The sequence below is a fragment of the Amphiprion ocellaris genome, chromosome 24, assembly GCF_022539595.1.
Source record: "Amphiprion ocellaris isolate individual 3 ecotype Okinawa chromosome 24, ASM2253959v1, whole genome shotgun sequence".
NCBI lineage: Eukaryota > Metazoa > Chordata > Actinopteri > Pomacentridae > Amphiprion > Amphiprion ocellaris.
The window spans coordinates 291,416-311,623 of NC_072789.1; the positions used below are offsets into that span (position 1 = coordinate 291,416).

Genomic DNA, 20,208 nt, shown 5'->3' on the forward strand with positions numbered 1-20,208 from the left:
GAGATGTTTTCATTCCAGAAGTTTCAGTTTGGCTGCAGTTGACCCATTTTTCTGTGGGTTTCTGTCAGAATCTTTGCAGACTGTGAAGTGGTTTACTATCAGTGCATGAAGATTGTGGATTTCTGAAGACAACAGATGCGCTGATTCTTAATCCAAGACTGTTCTGACTTTTACAGAAGAAATCCCCGTTCCAGAAGGTGAATAAACGGCTGCTGTGTTTGTGATGGTGGAGAGTTCCGGGTGTCTTTAGACGACCAGTTAGTTATTTATCTGTTGACCTACCTGCTGCTGACCAGGCCGGAGGACGAAGGGTTAACCAGGTCGGGCATGGCTGAGGAGGAGGTGCCTACTGTCGCCATGACGACCAGTTCAGGATCCAGGATGAAGATCTCTTCCTGGGAGATTTCCGACACGTAGTTGAGATGTTCCTGAAACAAACATGCAGGAGGTTTTATTAACCAATAAAAACAACATTACAGGTACATTGATTTGATTTTCTAACTGAGAAACATTTAGATTCTGTTTTTCCAGGTTTAATACGAGGTGATTCTGAACTCCTGGACGTGAACCAACATGAAGACGTCTGCAGACTGAGCTGGTGTTTTAGCAGTCATATATAAAACTGCATCATCTGCATAAAGTTTGACATGTTGCAGTTTAATGGCAGGTTCTTAATGAAAAGGCTGAACAGTAAGGGATCATTTTAACTTGATTTATGCACATTATTACTAAAAACCTTAAACAGCAATAATTAGCAGAATAAATGAGATGAGCTGTGCACAGTTCTGCTGCTTCTTTATCTTTCTACATTCATTGATAAATTTGTGCTATACTTCATTTTATGGATGTTGTTTTACCAAAATAATGCAAAGTGAACACTTCCTGTCATTAGAACGAGCCGTGTGTTAAAGTGTCAGACGTTTTATTCAGTTTGTTGGCTTCGTGTTTGAATGTGTTTCTGTTTGTTAGAAACGATCTAGGGAAGGATTTTTCCACATTTCAGCTCTGAGAACATCCCAGAAAACAAAAAGACACTTTTAACACTTGATTTCTTTATAAATTTACATTAATTCCAGTCAGAAAGTCAGTAAAAGGTAAAACTGTACAGCGATCAGATTGAGGAGACTCACTAAAGAAATGTAGTCCAAGTTTTCAGAAAACGTTATCAGGAGCTAAAGTTTAGTTTGATGCTTCCAGCTGTTTAGGAGCGTTTCCTCTGAGTTTATTAAAGCTAGAAAGGAACAGCAGAAAGAACTTCATTTATTATTTATAATTCTAAATTAGGATGGACGAAGATCTAACAGAAGCAGTAAATCATTTATTTAATGACTGTCCTGAGGGAGTTTCATCAGGACACATGGACAGAATCTAGTTTCAGTGTTTAGGAATCCTGGATAAAATAGACTGTTTAGATTTATTCAGTTTAATCTCCTCTGACAGCTGTGATGTGGTTCTGTCAGCTCTACCAGGTTAACGGTTCATATATCATGTCTAAAAGAATCTGACTATCACACTGAAATATGTAAAAATCCAAATTGTCCTAAAGCGTCCCAGCGTCGTCCCACAACGTCCTGAAATCGTAACGAGCTTTACCACGGCTGTCAGATCTGTGAGGGGAACAGAATCTGTGGTGATTGCAGTAAAAGATGCGTGACGCCAACTCTGGATAATCTGTAGAAATGAGGTGATAAATAACTGAGGAACAGAGGAACACAGACTGGAAGGAACTGTAGAGTCTTTGTGGTTTAATAAACGCCTGTCCACCCAATTACCACGTCTTCATGGGACAAAGACCACATTCTGATGAACTGAAAGGACAACACCTGCTCTCTGAAGGACGTTTCACTGCAGAGACGGAGGAGACGAAGTCCTCTGTACCTGACAGAGGAACTGAATATGAAGAAGACGCCGTGCACAGATGCAGAGAACCACCTGTCAGAGAGACACCGGGACACCGTCCTCTGCTGACAATGGGAAGAACTCAGCATCTGGCAGGAAACCACACCATGTGGACAGACAGAAACAGAAGACATCAGCGTCCATCCAGGACTGTCAGCAGCAGAACGTCATCTTCAGACATGTCCTCCTGACTAACAGTCTGATCCACTCCGAGACGTCTCTGAACCGCGTCCTCCATGAGACGTCTGGACGCAGCTGGAAACACACTGCAACCGGACCAGCATGCAACATGTGGTGTGTTTACCTGCAGCTCATTTGCATAAAGTAGACTGGACTTCTACTTTATGCAAATTGGATGCAGCGTGCGGAGATTCCACACATCGTGAAACTGTCCTCAAACATCTAAACTAGCCATCAGTGAACTAAAACCAGGACAGATTCAGCTGCTGCACAGATTATTTCTACCTCAAATGCTTTCAGAAATACTTTTCGCTGAAGTGTTTTCAAAATAAAAGGGAAAGTTTGTGGCCGAGCCGCTGTGTTTATCCGACTCATCTGCTGGACTGTCAAGCTGAAAGCTCGGTCATGTGACCTCTAGTGACCCGCTGAAGCTCCACCGCTGTCATGTGACCATGTTGTGGTCCACTAGTGACCGCCCACCATGTGTGTGATTTTCAGAGGCGTTGCCGTGCAGGAAAATCGCATCTAATGGACACTCAGCTTTATTTTTCTCGTTTTGTCTTACTTTTCTCGTTTTGTGTTCTGTTTTTGTTGTTTTGTGTCTTGTTTTTATTGTTTTGTGTCTTGTTTTTTTCATTTTGTCATGGAATAAAACTGCTACTATTGACGTGGAAGCTGAGCCAACCAATACCTATTATTGATCAATATGGAGCAGAAAACTGGAAAAGAGCAGGTAGATTTTTAACATTTAGAAGCCCAGATGTCCTCCACTTCTGGAATGACTAATATGCTGCCTATAAAAATGATTGTTAATTGTTAAAAAGTAGAATTTAATGTCTTTTCATTAACTTGCGGTCCTGAAGAGGGAAATATAACCGAAGCTCTGGGTGTTTTTAGCTGAACATTATAAAGCAGAGTGAGGTTTAGCATCAGTTTAATGCAGGGGATTCATTTCTATTCTGAGCAGTCACCTCACAGGTGTGTTTCTGACAGCGGCTCACCTGGAGCCGGTCGGGTCACACGTCTTACCTGGGCTCTGTCGATCCTGTAGAAGCGATCTTCCGTCGTAGCTGCAGAGACAAACAGAAACAGAGTTAACGTCAGATATAATCCATGCTAGAATGAATTATCACTCAGTAGAAACTCTCCTCCTCCTCCAGACTTTAAATCAGTGTTTTTCTAAAGCAGGTTGTTCCAGGAAATCATTAAAAGTTGTGGTGAGAAAGCAAATATCTTTCATCCTCACTAAGTCGTACATGTGCTCCCTCCCGCCTGCTGCTGCAATTATTCTGGAACAACCGACAGCCTGCAGCAGAACCAGCCGAGAAGCCACCACGCTGAGAAGAAACACTTCCAGTCCATCTATCCGACTCCTACAACTCCACATGATGGAGGCTCAGTCGAACAGACAGCAGAGGAGAGGACCAGGATGGAGAACCTGGAGCTTCTAGAGGTTCTCTGTTTTTATCAGACCAGGATGGGAAACCTGGACATTCTAGAGGTTCTCTGTTTTTATCAGACCAGGATGGGAAACCTGGACATTCTAGAGGTTCTCTGACTGGTTCTAGAGATTCTCTGACTGGTTCTAGAGGTTCTCTGACTGGTTCTGTCCTGGTTTAATTGGTTCACCTTTGCTCCGGGTGTTTTTAACGAAGATGTTCCAGTTTTGACTTAACCCTCGTGTCGTCCTGTGGGTCAAAATTCACCCGTTTTAAAGTTGAAAGCGCGGAAAAAAATATATTTTCACAGTGAAACTTCTGATGTCCACATTTTCAACATTTTTGGGAAATTTTTGAACATTTTTTGGTGAAAAAAAAGAAATGTTAAAAATGTTTCTTAACAACATTCACAAAAAAATCAACCAAAATCCAGCGAATTTCGCTGGAAGCACTTCAGATATTTTTAGGAATTTTTTGGAAGATTTTTACTCATTTTTAAAAAATATTTCCAAGAATTTTCTTGCCAAATTCGGGGATTTTTTTTTTTTTTTAATAAACTTTTAAGGGAAATTTTAAGGAATTATTGGAATTTTCTTCCTGAAAGTTTTGCAAATTTCCAGAAATTTGGGGAATTTTTTTGCTGATTTTTTGGACATTTTTCAGACAAGGAAACAATATTTTTTGGTGCCTGTAAATGAAGACAGCAGGAGGGTTAATGTACTGAAAACATCTGAACCAATAAAACCCAGCAGCAGCTTTGAAAAGCACATTAAAAAAATTAAAAATTACACCAAAAACAAAACAAGAATCATCAGATTTTCAACTTTCCAGCAGCTCTTCAATCAGTTATGTTTTACTAAATATTTTGTCATAAAGTCTGATCAAATCTAAGCTTGAAATCGTATTAAAATTACTTTGTCTCATTTAAAAATGCTCCAGAAGGTCACATAAAAACATTCAGACACCATTAATCTGAACTGTGCTGAACTGCAGGCAGAGTTTTTACACCAAGCAGAGGAAAACTAATTAAACGTGTATTTAAATATTAATCATTATTTTCTAGTATTGGTAACACTTGTGGACATGTAGGAAGATGGTTTGAATGTTGATTTGAGCTTTTTTCATTTTTGTAAAATAAATAATCAAAGAAATTCAATTTTTTTTTAATCTCCAAAATTTATCTCCAAAATCCATTTTATACCTTCAAACCTGACTTTAGCCAAAGTATCCAAAGTTTTTGAGCAAATTTGTACATTTAAATATTCAATCCTAATTTTCAGAATCCAAAAACAGCTGTCTTAGTGGTAATAATCACCTGGAGAAGCTTAATTTGGACACTTTAGTTCACTTCAATCCATTAATGTGTGGTGTCCAGTGAGTTTACAGTTGCTCAGAATAATAGATGTTGAAAAAAATATATAATCAGACACGTTTGAAGTCATGTTTGGGAGAAATTCTGGCTCAGTTTTTCAATAATCCATGCTTGAAAGCTTCATATAAATGAGAACTAATTCAGAACTGACATTTAAACTGTTTGAAGCTGATGAATCACCTTCATGTTAGTAAAAAGAAATCCAGCCATTCTACATCTGTTCTATTAGAGGTTTTATCCACTGGAAGCATTTAATCACGAACATTATCACGTTCATTAGCTGTAACCATGCGGTTTTAGACCTCAGCCTCGGGGGAGGCAGATTAGAAAGTCATTCTGAGTCATTGCCAGCGCTGTGTCATCGGATAATTTCTGAACAAATTGACACGACGTCTAAAACTGTGGTTTTAGTGAAAAGGTGAGTAACGGATTCATTCTGAGCCATCAGGGGTCCAAGAGAAGAACGGACTGAACCCAATCCTCATTTCCATGATAAATACAAACACAAACCATGCTTTATTTAAAGTAATGACAACTTACAGTCCAGGAAACACCACTTTGGAGATAATCTCTGCGAGGAAACAATCTTTGGCTGGGCCGCCTCCTCCTGAAGGACAAACAGACCAACGGTTGGATTACAGAGCAGCAGAAAACATTCAGTAGAAGTCCTCCATCCACACCAGGTCATGGTTCTTCTTTACCTTCATGACTGGTTTACACTGTAGATTCAAAACTGATGGTCCCAAACCCATCAAGAAGGCAGAAATTCCACTGATGAACCTTGACAAGGAACACCTGTGGAGTGGAACCATTCCAGGTTCTACCTCATGAAGCTCATCCAGAGAATAACAAGAGTGTTCAAAGCAGGAATCAAAGAATCTAAAATATAAAACATGTTCTGACTTATTTCACACTTCTTTGTTTCCTCCATAATTCCAGATGTGTTCATTCATAGTTTGATGCCTTCAGTGAGAATCTACGATGGAAACAGTCCCGAAGATAAAGAGAGAACTTGTGACTGGTAGTGTATAAAACAGAACAGAACAGAAGGAATGGACGGATGGAGCAGAAGGTCTGAGCTAGAGTGAGAAACTCAGTGAATACAACCAAGCAGGCATTAACAATGTCTACACTGGATTTATCATTCATTTAATGCTATCTTCATAGGGGGAAAAAATGATTTTCTTTCAACAATAAGGACATTTCTAAGTGAGCCCAGACTGTTGAATGGTACAGTAAATACAACTTAATGTGAATGGATCCAAAAGTGTTCTTCAAGTGGATTGGAAAAGTATGAAAACAACAACTACTGATCTGTGGGAGTCTGCAGTTCAATGTCTTTAATTAATAAACTGGTTGATGATGTTGGAAGTGTAGGTCTTTCTCTAGGATCTCTTCTTCTTGGCTGGATCACCCAAAAGTATCATTTAAATTTCTCTTTTTCACTGAAGGGTAGCAAAGGTACATCCAGCCCTACTCTGGCTCTGATTGGTCCTTTCACAGAGACCTCAACAACTCAATAACTCCAATGTTTGTGCTGCACTAAGACTGTCAGCAGCACTGGAAGTTGTGACGTAAACCTACCAGACTATTAGAAATGATATCAGGTGTTTCCAACAAACTGGAATCTTCTTGCTGACAGAACGAGGTTTTTTAAAACTCTTCCTGGATAACCCTATTTTGCTCTGAGGTCTGCGACTGAACAGCTCAAATCACAACCAATCTGGAGGCTTTGACCTGATATTGTTCCATAACCTTCACCGATCTGGACATTCGATCCCTAAACACTCATTCCCTGCCGTTCAGTAGCACCTTCTGCATGAATATTGAGCAGTTTTTCCCAGACATCCTGCTAAAAAAATTTTTTTAAAAACCCAGTGCTGGTTCCATCTATATAAAATTACTGCAATAAGTTAATCTAAGATTGAACCAGAGACTCTAGTTTGACGGTTTGTGTTTGCAAAAAAGAAAATATATGATAAAGGAGATTAAAAAAAAAAAGACCCTGGTTGGACGCGTGATGGATCTGCTCAGGAGAAGGTCACTCTGGGAGGTTAAATGCTCCTCATTAAACCACTCAGACAGATGCTGACATGTCTCTGTGTAGGTCTGAATGAGGCTCAACAGAATAAATTAGAAGCCGTCTTCATATTATCCTCTTATAGGAAATAATCAGCCTCATATTTAATTCAGAGATGGAGTTAAAACAGCTGAAAACTGTGACCACACCTTCACGTCCTCTCTCCTCATTACTGGACTTTCTGTATGTTCACTCAAACTTTTCTCCTTTTTTTCTGCCAGTCTCCAATTAGTTTGGAATACAGCAGCAAGACTTTTAACAAGATCAGAAAACAGACATATGAGTGAGACGCCGGCCTCTGCTGTGTTTCCTGAAGTTAAATCTGCTCTTTGTTTAGTAAATGGTGTTGGTCCTGCTGGTAATACAGTCAGACCCTCAGATCTGGAGACCAAAGGCTCTCCTGGATGTCCACAGATCAAAGAGCAAATGCCCCAAAACTGGAAAACCTCCCTCCTCCGTCAGTTTGTTCTTCTTTTTCAGCTAAACCAGCTTCTGTTTACTCAGCCTGACCTCCACTGCCTTCGCCTGAGGCTGGAACTTGCTGGATGCTCATCTTGTCTTCTTTCTTTCTGCGCTTCAAAGCTCTTTGGATCAACTTTACTGTCCTTTTTCCTCAAAACTCACCCAGAACATCCAGAGAGTTAATTCTTCATGATGTTTAGAGTGTGTTGACTCTGTTTTAGGGACGTGTGGATTAATTTAATGATCGTTTCAGAGGCTGGATGTGCTGCTCAGTGTTTGGCTGCAGTGACACTCAGCTAATGATGCTACCGATCAAAACACACTCCTCTCTGGTAGTCAGAGAGACATAAACTGTCTACTTCTGGAGCTGTTTTCCTATTTTGCAGTTTTTCCTTAAAGCAGGAGAGTCAAATTCATCTGAGTTCAGGTTCCACATTCATCTAGTCTGATCTCCAGTGGACTGGACCAGTAAAACCACAGCATAATAACCTGCAAATAACCACAACTCCTAATGTTCCTTTGGTTTAGTGCAAAAAAGGTTCACATTTAAGGAATTACCTGTTTACTAAACATCATTTACACACGATCACTTCCAGTTCACAGATTATCTGTAAAGGCACAAAACATTTAGTCACAGCTATCTGGAACTGAACCATAGAGGATTTTACTTTAAAAAAGACAAAAAACAACAAAAACAAGACAATATTACAAAAATGAGACAAAACGACAAAAGTGAGAAGAAATGACAAAAGTGAGAAACAAAACAACAAAAATGACACACAAAACAATGAATAAAGCAAAACCCAAATGACAAAAGTAAGACAAAAAACACAAGCGAGAGAAAACGGAAACACAAAATGACAAAAACATGAAACAAAACAACAAAAGTCAGACAAAAAAGACAAAAAAAACCCCAACAAAAACAAGACAAAATATTACAAAAATGAGACACAAAACAACAAAAGAACAAGAACAATCTAGTATTTTACTTTATGATCAAAAGAGCTTGTCATGGTCTAGAAATTATTTTAAATTTATAGTTTTACTAATTTACAATCTGCAGTTAATGTCTTCTCTGGAATTTTTACACTTTGAGGACCGGTTTTGGCTGGCGGGCCGCATGTTGGACCCCTTCCTTAAAGTATCATCAGTGTTTCTGGACACAGATGGTTTTTACTGACATATTTTCCTGGCAGATGGAACTAAATACTAAAATATTTGGCCATTGATGCAGAGAAGAGGAGAAGATGAATCAGAGGATTCAGAACATCTCATCACTACAGTCAGGAGGAGTTTCCTCACCTTCAGCTTCCAACAACATGACAGGATGTTAACGCATGTTTTGTTCACCTATTTTTTGTCAAAATGCAGCTAATGTCTACCTCCATCTGTCTACAGCCTCGTTCCTTTGACATTCTTGAAGCAGTTTTAATCCTGTGTGCTGCTGGTTTATCTAGGAGAGTTTCATCCCAGCAGTAGAAGAGCTGCAGCTGTGAACCATGAGAGGCAGACAAATGAAACTAGGAGGACCAGAATACTGAAAACACGGATCGTTTTTCCTGAAATAAACATGCATGGTGGCCGTAGCTGAGCTGGTTGTTTCATTCATGGTGCATTTCACAGACGAGTTTCTATCCTTGAAGGTAAAAACACTTTTCTGTAGAATTCAAAGCAAAGTTTGCAGATTAGCTTAGCCTGTGTTGGTTTAATCAAGGACAATGATGCTCCAGAAGTGGAGAGTAAAGGCTAGTCCAGGCTTTCTGCAGTTTCGCAGCCACATGAGGCCACAAGCAGATTTCATCATCGACCAAAGTTCATGAGGATCATGGATCCGCTGTAGACGTCCACATGGAGATTCTAGAAACTGTTAGGAGACTTCCTGTCATCCATACTTTAATCATTCAACACTAAAATAGTTGAAATTATTCCACCAAGGAACGCGATGGAGTTACATGACGATCGGCGTCCGTCCGTCCGTCAGTCACATTCCTCTAAAACAGACCAACGGATTTGGATGAAATTTTCAGCGAAGGTCAGAAATGACACAAGGACCAAGTGATTACATTTTGGCAGTGATGCGGCTTATAGTCTGGATCCACGGATTGGTTAAAGATTTCTCTATCATTGCCAGATAGCAGCACGGCGTCACTGTAACCATGACAAGTGAACGCTACATGATCACATGATTGTGATCCTACTACAAATCCACCGCTGAGGACTTATCAGGACTTGTCCGTCAGAAATGATCCAAGGAACAACTGATTAAATTGTGGAGGTGTTTCTGAGTCCCATCAATTCCCGCCGCCCGCTACATATTTAGGTCACGTGATCCGGTATCCGTACATAACGTACACATGCAGAACACACGCCTGTGCTCGGGTCATTATGTTTGTGGGTACATCTATATTAAATGGACACATTCTATGGTGAGTGATTTCTGATAATCAATAACTAATAAACAAATACTGCATTTCTGACATATGGGGGAATGAGCAGCCTTGGAGGAGGACTGCTCTCTGAGGGCTTTTCTTGTTGAAAATGTTGCTGTCAGACTTAGTGGGAACTTCTAAAATCTCCAGAAACCCTGTGCTACGTCCTCCTACTGTACTCAACATATCAGGAATAATCAGACTGACACGGTGCTCCAGGCTGATCTGTGAATAGCTGCTGTAACCTGCATAAGGTCAACTTTTAGAAACATTCGCAAAGTCCTGTGTGTTTGTTTGCCTTCAATATGACCACACAGGAGACCGATGTGGATCCATGAGTAGAACAATGTGTTTGTATGAGTTATACAAAAATATGTATAACTTAAGTTGTGAGCCTCCACAGCACAGAGCTGAAGTGTCCTCAGTAGAAACTTGGACTGTTCTCCAGATGCTTTTCCACAGAGACTGGTAGAAATCTAACGGTCTCAGGATTGTTAGCATAAAATGGGTCCAATTTAAATAAAATCAGTGCAGTTTTGGCAGTTTGAATACAGAAAGCAGCAACAGTCAGTGCTGCAGAGACGGGACTGGATGTAAGAGTCACCTTCAAGTAGATGTGACAGCAGGAGAACGAGCCGAGGAAAGTTATTTTCCTTTCCAAGTGCAGAGCGTGACAGAAAGGCTGGTGAAGTAAACACCTCTCTACTCTACTTATCTAATCCTGCTGTCAGGTTCAGCAGCACTCTGAGAAAAATGCCTTCAGGCTCTCAGAAAACCTACAAACTCTGAATAAAGCCCGACTAACTCCTCTCTTCTCCGCTTTCTTCCTCCCGTTTCTTCTCCATTCACCCTCTGAACCCGCTGATGGAGGAAAGCTCGTGGAAAGCAGACAAAGACTGATCAGAGATGGGCAGATGTTTGCTCTGTTCATCTTTGATTCTATACTTTAAAATCCATTTGCTCCTATTTCCTATTTAGTTTACTTCAGCTAAATCTATAAAAAAAAAAAAAAACTGCTGAGACAAGAAGAAGGTAGCAGAATGAGACTGCACACCAGAACAGCTGTTTGTTGGCCAGAAGCTCATCTCTATAGATTGGAACCTTTGTCTACAGTTCTTTTTTCAGCTTTCTTCATCTATCAGTCTTCTGCCACTTCTCCAGAGTGAGGTTTCAGAGGTAATCCTGGTGGTCCAGACGTCCTTCTTGTCTTCCCTGAGGGATCCTGAGGCCTTTATAATCCCTTCAGTGTGTTCTGAATCCATCCTGAGGTTCCCTACCAGAGGAACATGCCTGGAAAACCTCCAGTCAAAGGTTTTCACAGTGAGCATCCTGATGAGATGTCCCTCAACTGGCTCCTTCCAGGATGAAGAAGCTTTCAGCCTACTGAGATCCTCACCTCGTCTCTAAAGGTGAGCCTTGGCATGAAGCCGGATTTGGCCGTTAGCTTTAGTGATCTCACCCTGTTGGTCAAAGCTAATGACCACATGTTGGCTTTAATCCAGTAAATCAAAAGGTTCGATTCAACCTCAACACCAGAACCAGCTGCATGATGTTCTGCTGGTGGCCAGGTTTAGCTGTGGAGACCTCTGAGGTGTCCTGTGGTTTCTCCAGGATGTTAGCAGCAGATCCTTTGGGTACCAGTTGGACTCTTTACGGTGTTAGTGGAGCAGTTAGTGCAGCATGGAGGGGTTAATGGAGGCTGCTGCTGCTATGGAGGTCTAGGTTTGGTCTGCAGCAGCATGAAGATGTTTGGTTTGTGTCAAACTAACGTCCAGATAAATGAATCCAGAGGTCACAGCAGAACATTCGACGATCAACGGCATTCACTCCAGCTATCAGTAGCTGCTCTGTGTGGACCGTACAGCATGGTTCTGGTTAGGAAGTTATTTAACATCCTGAATATTCTGTAAAGAATTAAAGTTGACTACACATGTTATCAGAAAATGCTTGTTTTTCTCCTAATAAATCCCAAACTGCACCAGAGAGCGTTACCAAACGAGACAAAAAAGACAAAAGCGAGAAATAAAATGACAAAAACATGAGATAAATGACAAAAGTCAGACAAAAAAACAAGACAAAATATTCCAAAATGAGACACCAAAGAACAATGAACAATCTAGTATTTTACTTTTTGATCAAAACAACTTGTCATGGTCTAGAAATGATGTTAAATTTAAAGTTCTACTAATTTACAATCTGCAGTTAATGTCTTCTCTGAAATTTTTACACTTTGAGGGCCAGATTGGACCCTCTGGAGGGCCACTTTTGGCCCGCGGGCCGCATGTTGGACACCCCTGAGTTAGAAGAAGAGGTGAGTTCTGATGAAAAGGATAATATCATGAACTCAGCCACAGTGATGGACCTCATGTCCACTTTTTGATTTCAGCTGTTAAACAACACTGTGTAAATCTACTGGATGGTTCTACTGACAGCTACACAGGGTCCACAATTGGTAGAAACTTCTTTTTTGTTGGATTCCAGTATTTTGTTTGGATATGCTGATGTTAAATGTCAAGACAGGCACATTAACCTTGGTTGAACTCTGTGGTTTCTGAGAACGTCTTAAAGATGAGCCGTCCAATCACATCACAGATCAGAAAGTTTACAGCTGTTGGAACACCACACTGACAGACGGTGAGAAATGTTAACCTTCCTACAGAGACGACCTCTCTGCTGACAATGACAATTAAATTCTAATTTTATTCAAACCACAGCCTCACACTGTTAGTGTGGAACTACAGCGTGGATAAAACGCATTCAGCTCCCTGTGAATATTTCTCCTTTTAATGCTTTCCAGCATTGAATCATTCAGTTTGACTTGTTGGTCAAGAATTCATACAAACATAAAAGCAGATTTCTACAAAGTAATGTTGATTATTGAAATGATAAAATGTTAAGTTTATGCATAAGTATTCATCTCCGTTAAAGCGACTCACCTCATTCAACACAGATGAATTTAAATTAACAAAATACAGATCTTCTGCAGTCAATGTGTTCTTAGTGATTGTGTCTGGAAGGTCCAGTCTCGTGTGAATCAGTACTCCTGGATATAAGCACATCATCAAGGCAAAGCACTCCATCAACTCAGTCCAAAGGTAGATACGTAACTTTGTAGTCAGCAAGAAGGTTCTCTGGTCAGAGGAGACCAAAAATGAGCTTTTTCACTGTCAGACTAGATCGGAACTGCACATCATTACAAACCAGTCCATTGTAAAGCATAGTGGTGGCAGCATCATGACGTGAAGCACGGCGGTGGCAGCATCATGACGTGAAGCACGGCGGTGGCAGCATCATGACGTGAAGCACGGCGGTGGCGGCATCATGACGTGAAGCACGGCGGTGGCAGCATCATGATGTGAAGCATGGCGGTGGCATCATGACGTGAAACACGGCGGTAGCAGGATCATGGTGTGAAGCACGGTGGTGGCAGCATCATGGTGTGAAGCATGGTGGTGGCAGCATCATGGTGGGAAGCATGGTGGTGGCAGCATCATGACGTGAAGCACGGTGGTGGCAGCATCATGACGTGAAGCATGGCGGTGGCATCATGACGTGAAACACGGCGGTAGCAGGATCATGGTGTGAAGCACGGTGGTGGCAGCATCATGGTGTGAAGCATGGTGGTGGCAGCATCATGGTGGGAAGCATGGTGGTGGCGGCATCATGGTGGGAAGCATGGTGGTGGCAGCATCATGGTGGGATGCATGGTGGTGGCAGCATCATGGTGGGAAGCATGGTGGTGGCAGCATCATGGTGGGAAGCATGGTGGTGGCGGCATCATGGTGGGAAGCATGGTGGTGGCAGCATCATGGTGTGAAGCATGGTGGTGGCAGCATCATGGTGGGAAGCATGGTGGTGGCAGCATCATGGTGGGAAGCATGGTGGTGGCGGCATCATGATTTAGGAATGATTCTCGACAGAAGGCCCTTGAGTTTGTAAAGGAGTAAAATGCTGCAAATTATTTGTAAGTCCAGCTGGATGTCGTCTACCAGAGAACTGCGATTTGGGAGAAGATTTGTTTTTCTGACAAATCTTCTCCAACGATCCGATGGACTCGGACAAAGAAATGGCATAAAGACAACAAAGTCTATGTTTTGTCAAACCAGAACCCAGACCTCATTTCAACTGAGCATCTGGGGCTGAACTTGAAAAGTTCTGTTCACTATCTAGATGCAGAGTCATGTATTGGAGCCTGATAACTGGTCATCTGGGATGTTTGGCTCCTCAGAGAGCTCCTTTAATGTTAAAGTCCAGGACAGTCAGTCCTCCTTGGTCCTCTGACCAGCAGGTCCTCCACCACACCAGGCCTTTATTGGAAACTATCCTTAGTCACTCCTGGAGGTGGAACATTTACAGTAGTCTGGTTCTAGTGCAGTAACCAGCCTGATTTAAATGTGTAATTTCAGCTCCATAATGGTTGTGTTGCTGTTTCATTATTTTTTGTGTACTTTGCATACAGGACAGATTTTCTACTTTATTTTTTGGGACATTTGTTTTTGTTGTTGCTGTCTTGTTCCCCTGCAGGTCTCGTTACCCGTCTGGGGTAATAAAATGACTGAAGTTGTTCTTTGCAGAGCTTTGAGGTTTGTTTCTGCTCATTATCTGCTGCAGGATGAATCATTCTCCACAAAGATGCAAACCAGAGGGTGGAGCACGTCTCTGAAGAATGAAGTTCGTCATGGAGGAGTTCATTCGCTGCAGGTGTCCAAAACCCCAGACTGGAATCATGTTCCTCTGGTAGATCCAGGATCATTCCATCTCCTTCTGCTGCTGCCATTCATCTGCTCCTCTGAGATCTACCAGACAGCTTTCTTCAGAAAACACTTTTGTTTTCCTCATTTAGCCACTTCTGTATCTGTGATGAGTCTTTTCTCTCAGTGAACAAAGCTTCAGGTGTTGATCTTCAAATGGTTTGCTGATTGTTCTTTGGGGACAACTGATCCCATTTCTGCAAACAGTCTAGATATATCAGAGCGGTCAGCTATAATTCAGCTCTTCATTGTTTAGAAAAGAGACGTGGGATTCATCAGTCCATGTGGTGGAGATGTGACGATTCTAAACCAGCCTCAGTACCATCGACTGAATAGAAACGATGATAGTCTCCATGGTGGCTTCCACTGGTTTTATTTTTAATGACGATACATTCACTAAATAAAACCTGCTTTAGTATTTATTTTAGTCTAAATGTGACCAAAAATTACTAAATGAACATCATGCTGCCTTCAGAAAGTAGTGACCCAGTGATTGAAATCATATATTTTACAAAAAATTAGATAAAAGATGAAGAATGCAGCAGCCCTCTTCAATAGAGACTTCTATTAGAAACCAGAGGAGTCGCCCCCTGCTGGCGGTTAGAAAGCATGCAGCTTTAAGGTATTTCCTCATCCGTTTAACTTTTCAGACCTGGAGGACACATCTGTCTCTGTGTACAAAAAACCTGAACCACAGATGTCTTGTTACAGGATGTCAAACACATTTTAAACACTGAAACAGGTTTAATTACTCAGGAGGTTTTAGTTCTGATTGTTTATTAGATTTGAAAATGAGAGCACGTATATCTACCCTACCATTCAACAGTCTGAGATCACTGAGAAATGTCCTTATTGCTGAAAGAAAAGCAGTTTTTTGACCCCAAGCTTTTGAACGGTAGTGTAAATAAAAGACATTGTGAGGTATTACCAGAACAGACCAGACTGTTTTAGGCCAATAAATAGGAGATATATAGCATTAGTGCATAGTGTAGCGACTAATTATTTCACTAGTCCTTAAACGACGTCCTTTAACAGTAATCATGAGTGAAAAGAACAGTAAATATTATTATTACCATTCCTGCTGTCTGTGAGCACCATGAGAAGCATAAAGGAAATAAAGACAGTAAATGCATGTAGGGACTAAGACTCGTATCATGATGTTCCACAATGTCATTCTACAGTAAGAATTCAGTTTCACTCATTAAAAGCCTCTTTGGGTTTAATTTATAACATTTCTGATTAGGGTTTCTGTTTGTTTCTGTCTTTTACTGACAGAACAAAAGTGAAAGTGTGTTTGGTGAACACTGAAGTTATCCAGGAGGACTTTTCAAACAAACTGTGTTGTTCTGTCGCTCTCTGAGGTTCCTGAAGCTCTTCTGAGGAGCTCAGTGCCTCAAAGAGACGCCCTTAATTAGAAAGTCGAGTTAAATAAAGAAATGCATGAAGAATGAAAGCCTGGCTGTTAGTAACTGAGCATTCATTTTTTATCTTTAATTAATTAAGGATTATAACATGAGCTTAGCACGCCTTCTTCAACAAGTCACACAGAAACAGCAGTAAACTGAAACAGAAACACAGCAGCAATCGATACGCCGAGGTCAACACACATGCAGAAACTCACAAACACGTCATGCATCATGCAGCAACATGCAGACACGCCAGGGAAACTAATCTCTATGGAAACCAAGCTGGATGTGTTCTAGAAGCAGCAGCGATATCAGGGATCAAACTGCTGCTTCAGGTCTCCTCCTTGTTCTGGGCTCAGCTTTGGAGTGTTTCTGTTGGTGGAGGTGAATCTAAAGCTGAGAGGTGATTCATTATCCTCTCCAACGACAGAGGAACACATGGCTTCTCCATGTTGGAGAATAGAGATGTCTGGATGGTCTGAGTGAACAGTCAGGAGGATGAACTGTGTATAACTTTTAGTTTTGTCTTTCTACTCACTGCATTATTACTGGAAGATATCAGGTTATCTAGATATTCTGTTGGTGAGACCTGCATGAACCTGTGGCCAGCTGATGCACCAAGAGGAACGGCTGCAGTTATTCTGGACTATTACAAGCATTTTACTTCTGGAACAACACAAAAACAGCATCAGCCTCAACTGAATTAACTGTAAGAAGTGGAGCGACGAGGCTGACAACATCAAATCAACAATCCAGAAAGCTCCACCAGAGTCTTCAGGAAACTGCAACACAAGTCCTGAATAAGTTTGAAACCAGCAAAGAAACAAAATTCTCAAATCTTAACATCACGTCTGAAGATCTTTAAACCTTTGATGCACAACAAAAGTGACCCATATTCAATGGAAAATGAGGATCTCCTGACCCATGTTGTGCATCAAAGGGTTGAAGGGTTGGATTGATCACTGGAGACCAAACACGAAGGTAGACAAGATCACTGACTGCTCCTCTAAGTCAGAGCCATCAGAAAGTCTAACAGTATGGTATGCTAATGTGGTTAGCATGGACCTGCTTTCTACAGCGCCGTGGGCTTCATCATCAGAAAGTCATCAATGAAGGCCAGTTCCTTGATTCCACCTCTACATGTCCGTAAGGAGCGCAATCAGTGACCAAAGTACAAAACATTTAGGACTACAGAGGCTGTGAGCACTGCTGAGTATGAGGCTTTAAATGGTTCTTAAAACATTCTGTTATTGTTATTATAATAACATAATGTTATTAACACTAATGTTATGAGGAGAGACTGTACGAGGAGATTCTCAGCCCATTCACACCTTTTTACCATTAAAACGGGTGTAACTGAAGTAGAAAGTTCTACATTCTCTAGAAATCTCATGCTGCTGAATGATTACATTGACAGTCTGATCTGGAACCGGTTAATAAGTCACTGCCTCTCAGAAACATCCATCCATACTGTAGTCTGAACAGAATCCAGTTCCTGTTGGTTCTCCGAGTCCATGTCAGTGAACCGGAAACCAAAAATCAGCCTCAAGAGAGTCAAGAACAGGAACCTGACGTCTGATTTATGAAACACATGCTCAGAATGAAGCTCTGATCTCTCAAAGTCAGAAGACCTAAAACTGTCAGCATCCGACCCAGAGTTCCATCAGTCCTGAGATGATAATGATGATGATGATGAGCAGACGTGGTCTTCAGATGTTTCCTCTCAGCGCTAGGATCAGTTTTCACCACAGGAGCTTCTCACTTTATGCTGTGTCTTTAAAACCAAAGCTGATGGGTTTGTTCCTTCACTGCCATCCGTCAGAAAAACACCAGAACTGGGAATAAAATCACATTTCCTCCACCAAAGCTGAGGAAAACAGCAGCCCAGAGACAACTACACTATCTAAGGTCTTTAACGGTGTTTAATATTCAGTTTCACACAAACACTGCAGTCCAGTAAACAGTTGCTCATTTCCACATGTGATAACTGTTTTGGTGCTGGAGATGATCCACAATGACTCTTCAAACATCATGAGGCTGTAATGGATAGAGCTGCCATGCTCATGGAATATTTAGCACCTGACACAAAGACGAAGCTCTGAAGTCTTTTTCTTCTTCACCACGCTGACATCAGAGCGGGAGGAAATGATTAATATCAGGAGAGAAGAGGACGTTTAAACACCACATTTACTCCAGCTGAGAGAGAAACCAGCTGTGATTCTGCAGTTAAAACGCAGCGACATGCTCCAACCCTCTGACCTGAGACCAGCCACAGCTTTAATAAGTACGCCTTGTTCTAAATCATTTCCTAAGTTAAATCTGTCAGAGCAAGAAGCTGTAAAATCACAATGAACCATCAGCTTTCTGATGGTTCTTGCATGTATTCTGTGTGACGAGTCGTTCCATTTCTTCCTTTCCAAGAAAAATAACAAACATACTGGAAAAAACTGGAACATCTGCTCACCTCCACACAGCTGACTACCCATGGATGACTCAGCTCCAACCAACAGTAAACACAATGAAATCAAAGACTTCTGAGTTTACAAAGGAAAATGAAGCAAACTTCATCAAATAAAGTAAATGCAGCAGGGCTAAATAACCTGATAAACAGAGGAGCCAGTAGCTGGAGATACAGTTAGCATGGTGAAACATCCTTCTAGAGTCCAGGTGCAGAATGGAGTGGAAAGCACCACATATGTAGAAGTTGTAAAAATATATAAATATATACAGGAGGTCCTCGACTTACGTCAGAGTTCTGTTCCTACGGATCAAGGTAATTTAATTTTTTTTTAAGTCGGAACTCCGGTGAAAATGTAAACCAAGCCGTTCCGTGCATCATGATATCGATCAGTTCTTCATAAAAGTCCTGTTCCCAGCGTTTTATTCTGTCTGATTTCACTTCCATGGAGACGGCTTTCCTTTTCTTCCAAGTATCAGAAGAGTCTGACTTACACTGGGAGCCATAATGAAGGACAAAAAGTTAGTGAATGTAGCACAATCCAAGGTGGTGTACAACCGGAGAATGGAAACAAAGCCGTCTGATGGCACCATGAGGACGTATTCATCCGCTCTGCTCGTCAACTAGTTCCACGTAACCAGTTCTGATGTAACGATGAAACGCTATAGGTCGAGGATGTCATAAACCGAGGACTTCCTGTATAGACCTAATTAAAGAGACTATTTATGCCATTTTCTTCCAATTTACACTACTGTTCAAAAGTTTGGGGTCACCCAGACAGTTCCATGTTTTCCAGTAAGAATCCCACTTTTCTCCATGTGCTAAAATAACTGCACAAGGGTTTTCTATTCATCAATGAGCCTTTCAACACCATTAGCTAACACAATGTAGCATTAGAACACAGGAGTGATGGTTGCTGGAAATGTTCCTCTGTACCCCTATGGAGATATTCCATTAAACATTTCCAGCTAGAATAGTCATTTACCACATTATCAATGTTTACACTGGACTTATCATTCATTTAATACTGTCTTCGTTGGAAAATAAACTGCTTTTCTTTCTAAAATAAGGACATTTCTAAGTGAGCCCAGACTTTAGAACAGTAGTGAACATTAGTCTAATCTAAGAAATGATCTATGGCCTGTAGGCCTCCGTTTTCTTCCAGTAGGTAACACTAGTGGGCACTTGGAAAGTGTTTTACTTGTTGATTCTAGGTTTTTTTGTTTGTTTTAACTTATGTAAAACTAAAGTATCTTTACAGCATTCTAACTGTGTTCAACTGCTTGCAAAAGACATTTTGCTTCCTCCTTCCTTCTAGTCCTGGTTCTTCTGTTTCCACTGTGGTGCAGGACTTTATATCTATGTTAAAATGAGTCCACAGTGAATAAAAATATGATAGGAGGAAATAAAAGCTCAAAAATTAACATGAATAACAGACTTAGGTTGATTTCCAGCATCTCTTCTCTGACTGTGTTTCTTGACCTTTCAGAGTTGATGTTTTCAGTGATGTGGCTCCAGATCTCAGCCGTCAGATCATAGAGGACAGAGTTTTTATCGCTAAATGAGAATAATGAGGCTTTAAAAAGAGTTTAGCAACAAAATCCAGTCAGTCTATTTCCCTATTATCACTGAGCTGCTGTTTAATGATGACTAGAAAGTTGGCTTGGATCTAAAAGGAATGGGTGTGTGTCTGTGTTGTGTATCTGTGGTGTGTGTCTGTGTGGTTGTGTAT

General features: G+C 41.0%; 1 protein-coding gene across 6 annotated transcripts in view; it reads right to left on the reverse strand.

Annotated features, from left to right (window-relative positions):
* The window catches only part of LOC111579043 (diacylglycerol kinase zeta-like), a 115,899-nt gene that overhangs the window by 41,195 nt on the left and 54,496 nt on the right, over positions 1 to 20,208 (reverse strand). For all 6 annotated transcript variants that reach the window (XM_055008622.1, XM_055008621.1, XM_055008620.1 and 3 more), the window contains 3 exons: positions 5,431 to 5,497; positions 3,109 to 3,149; positions 283 to 428 (listed from right to left, as the gene is read on the reverse strand). In XM_055008622.1, the coding sequence (XP_054864597.1) occupies positions 283 to 428; positions 3,109 to 3,149; positions 5,431 to 5,497 (254 nt within the window). The remainder of the gene's footprint in view (positions 1 to 282; positions 429 to 3,108; positions 3,150 to 5,430; positions 5,498 to 20,208) is intronic.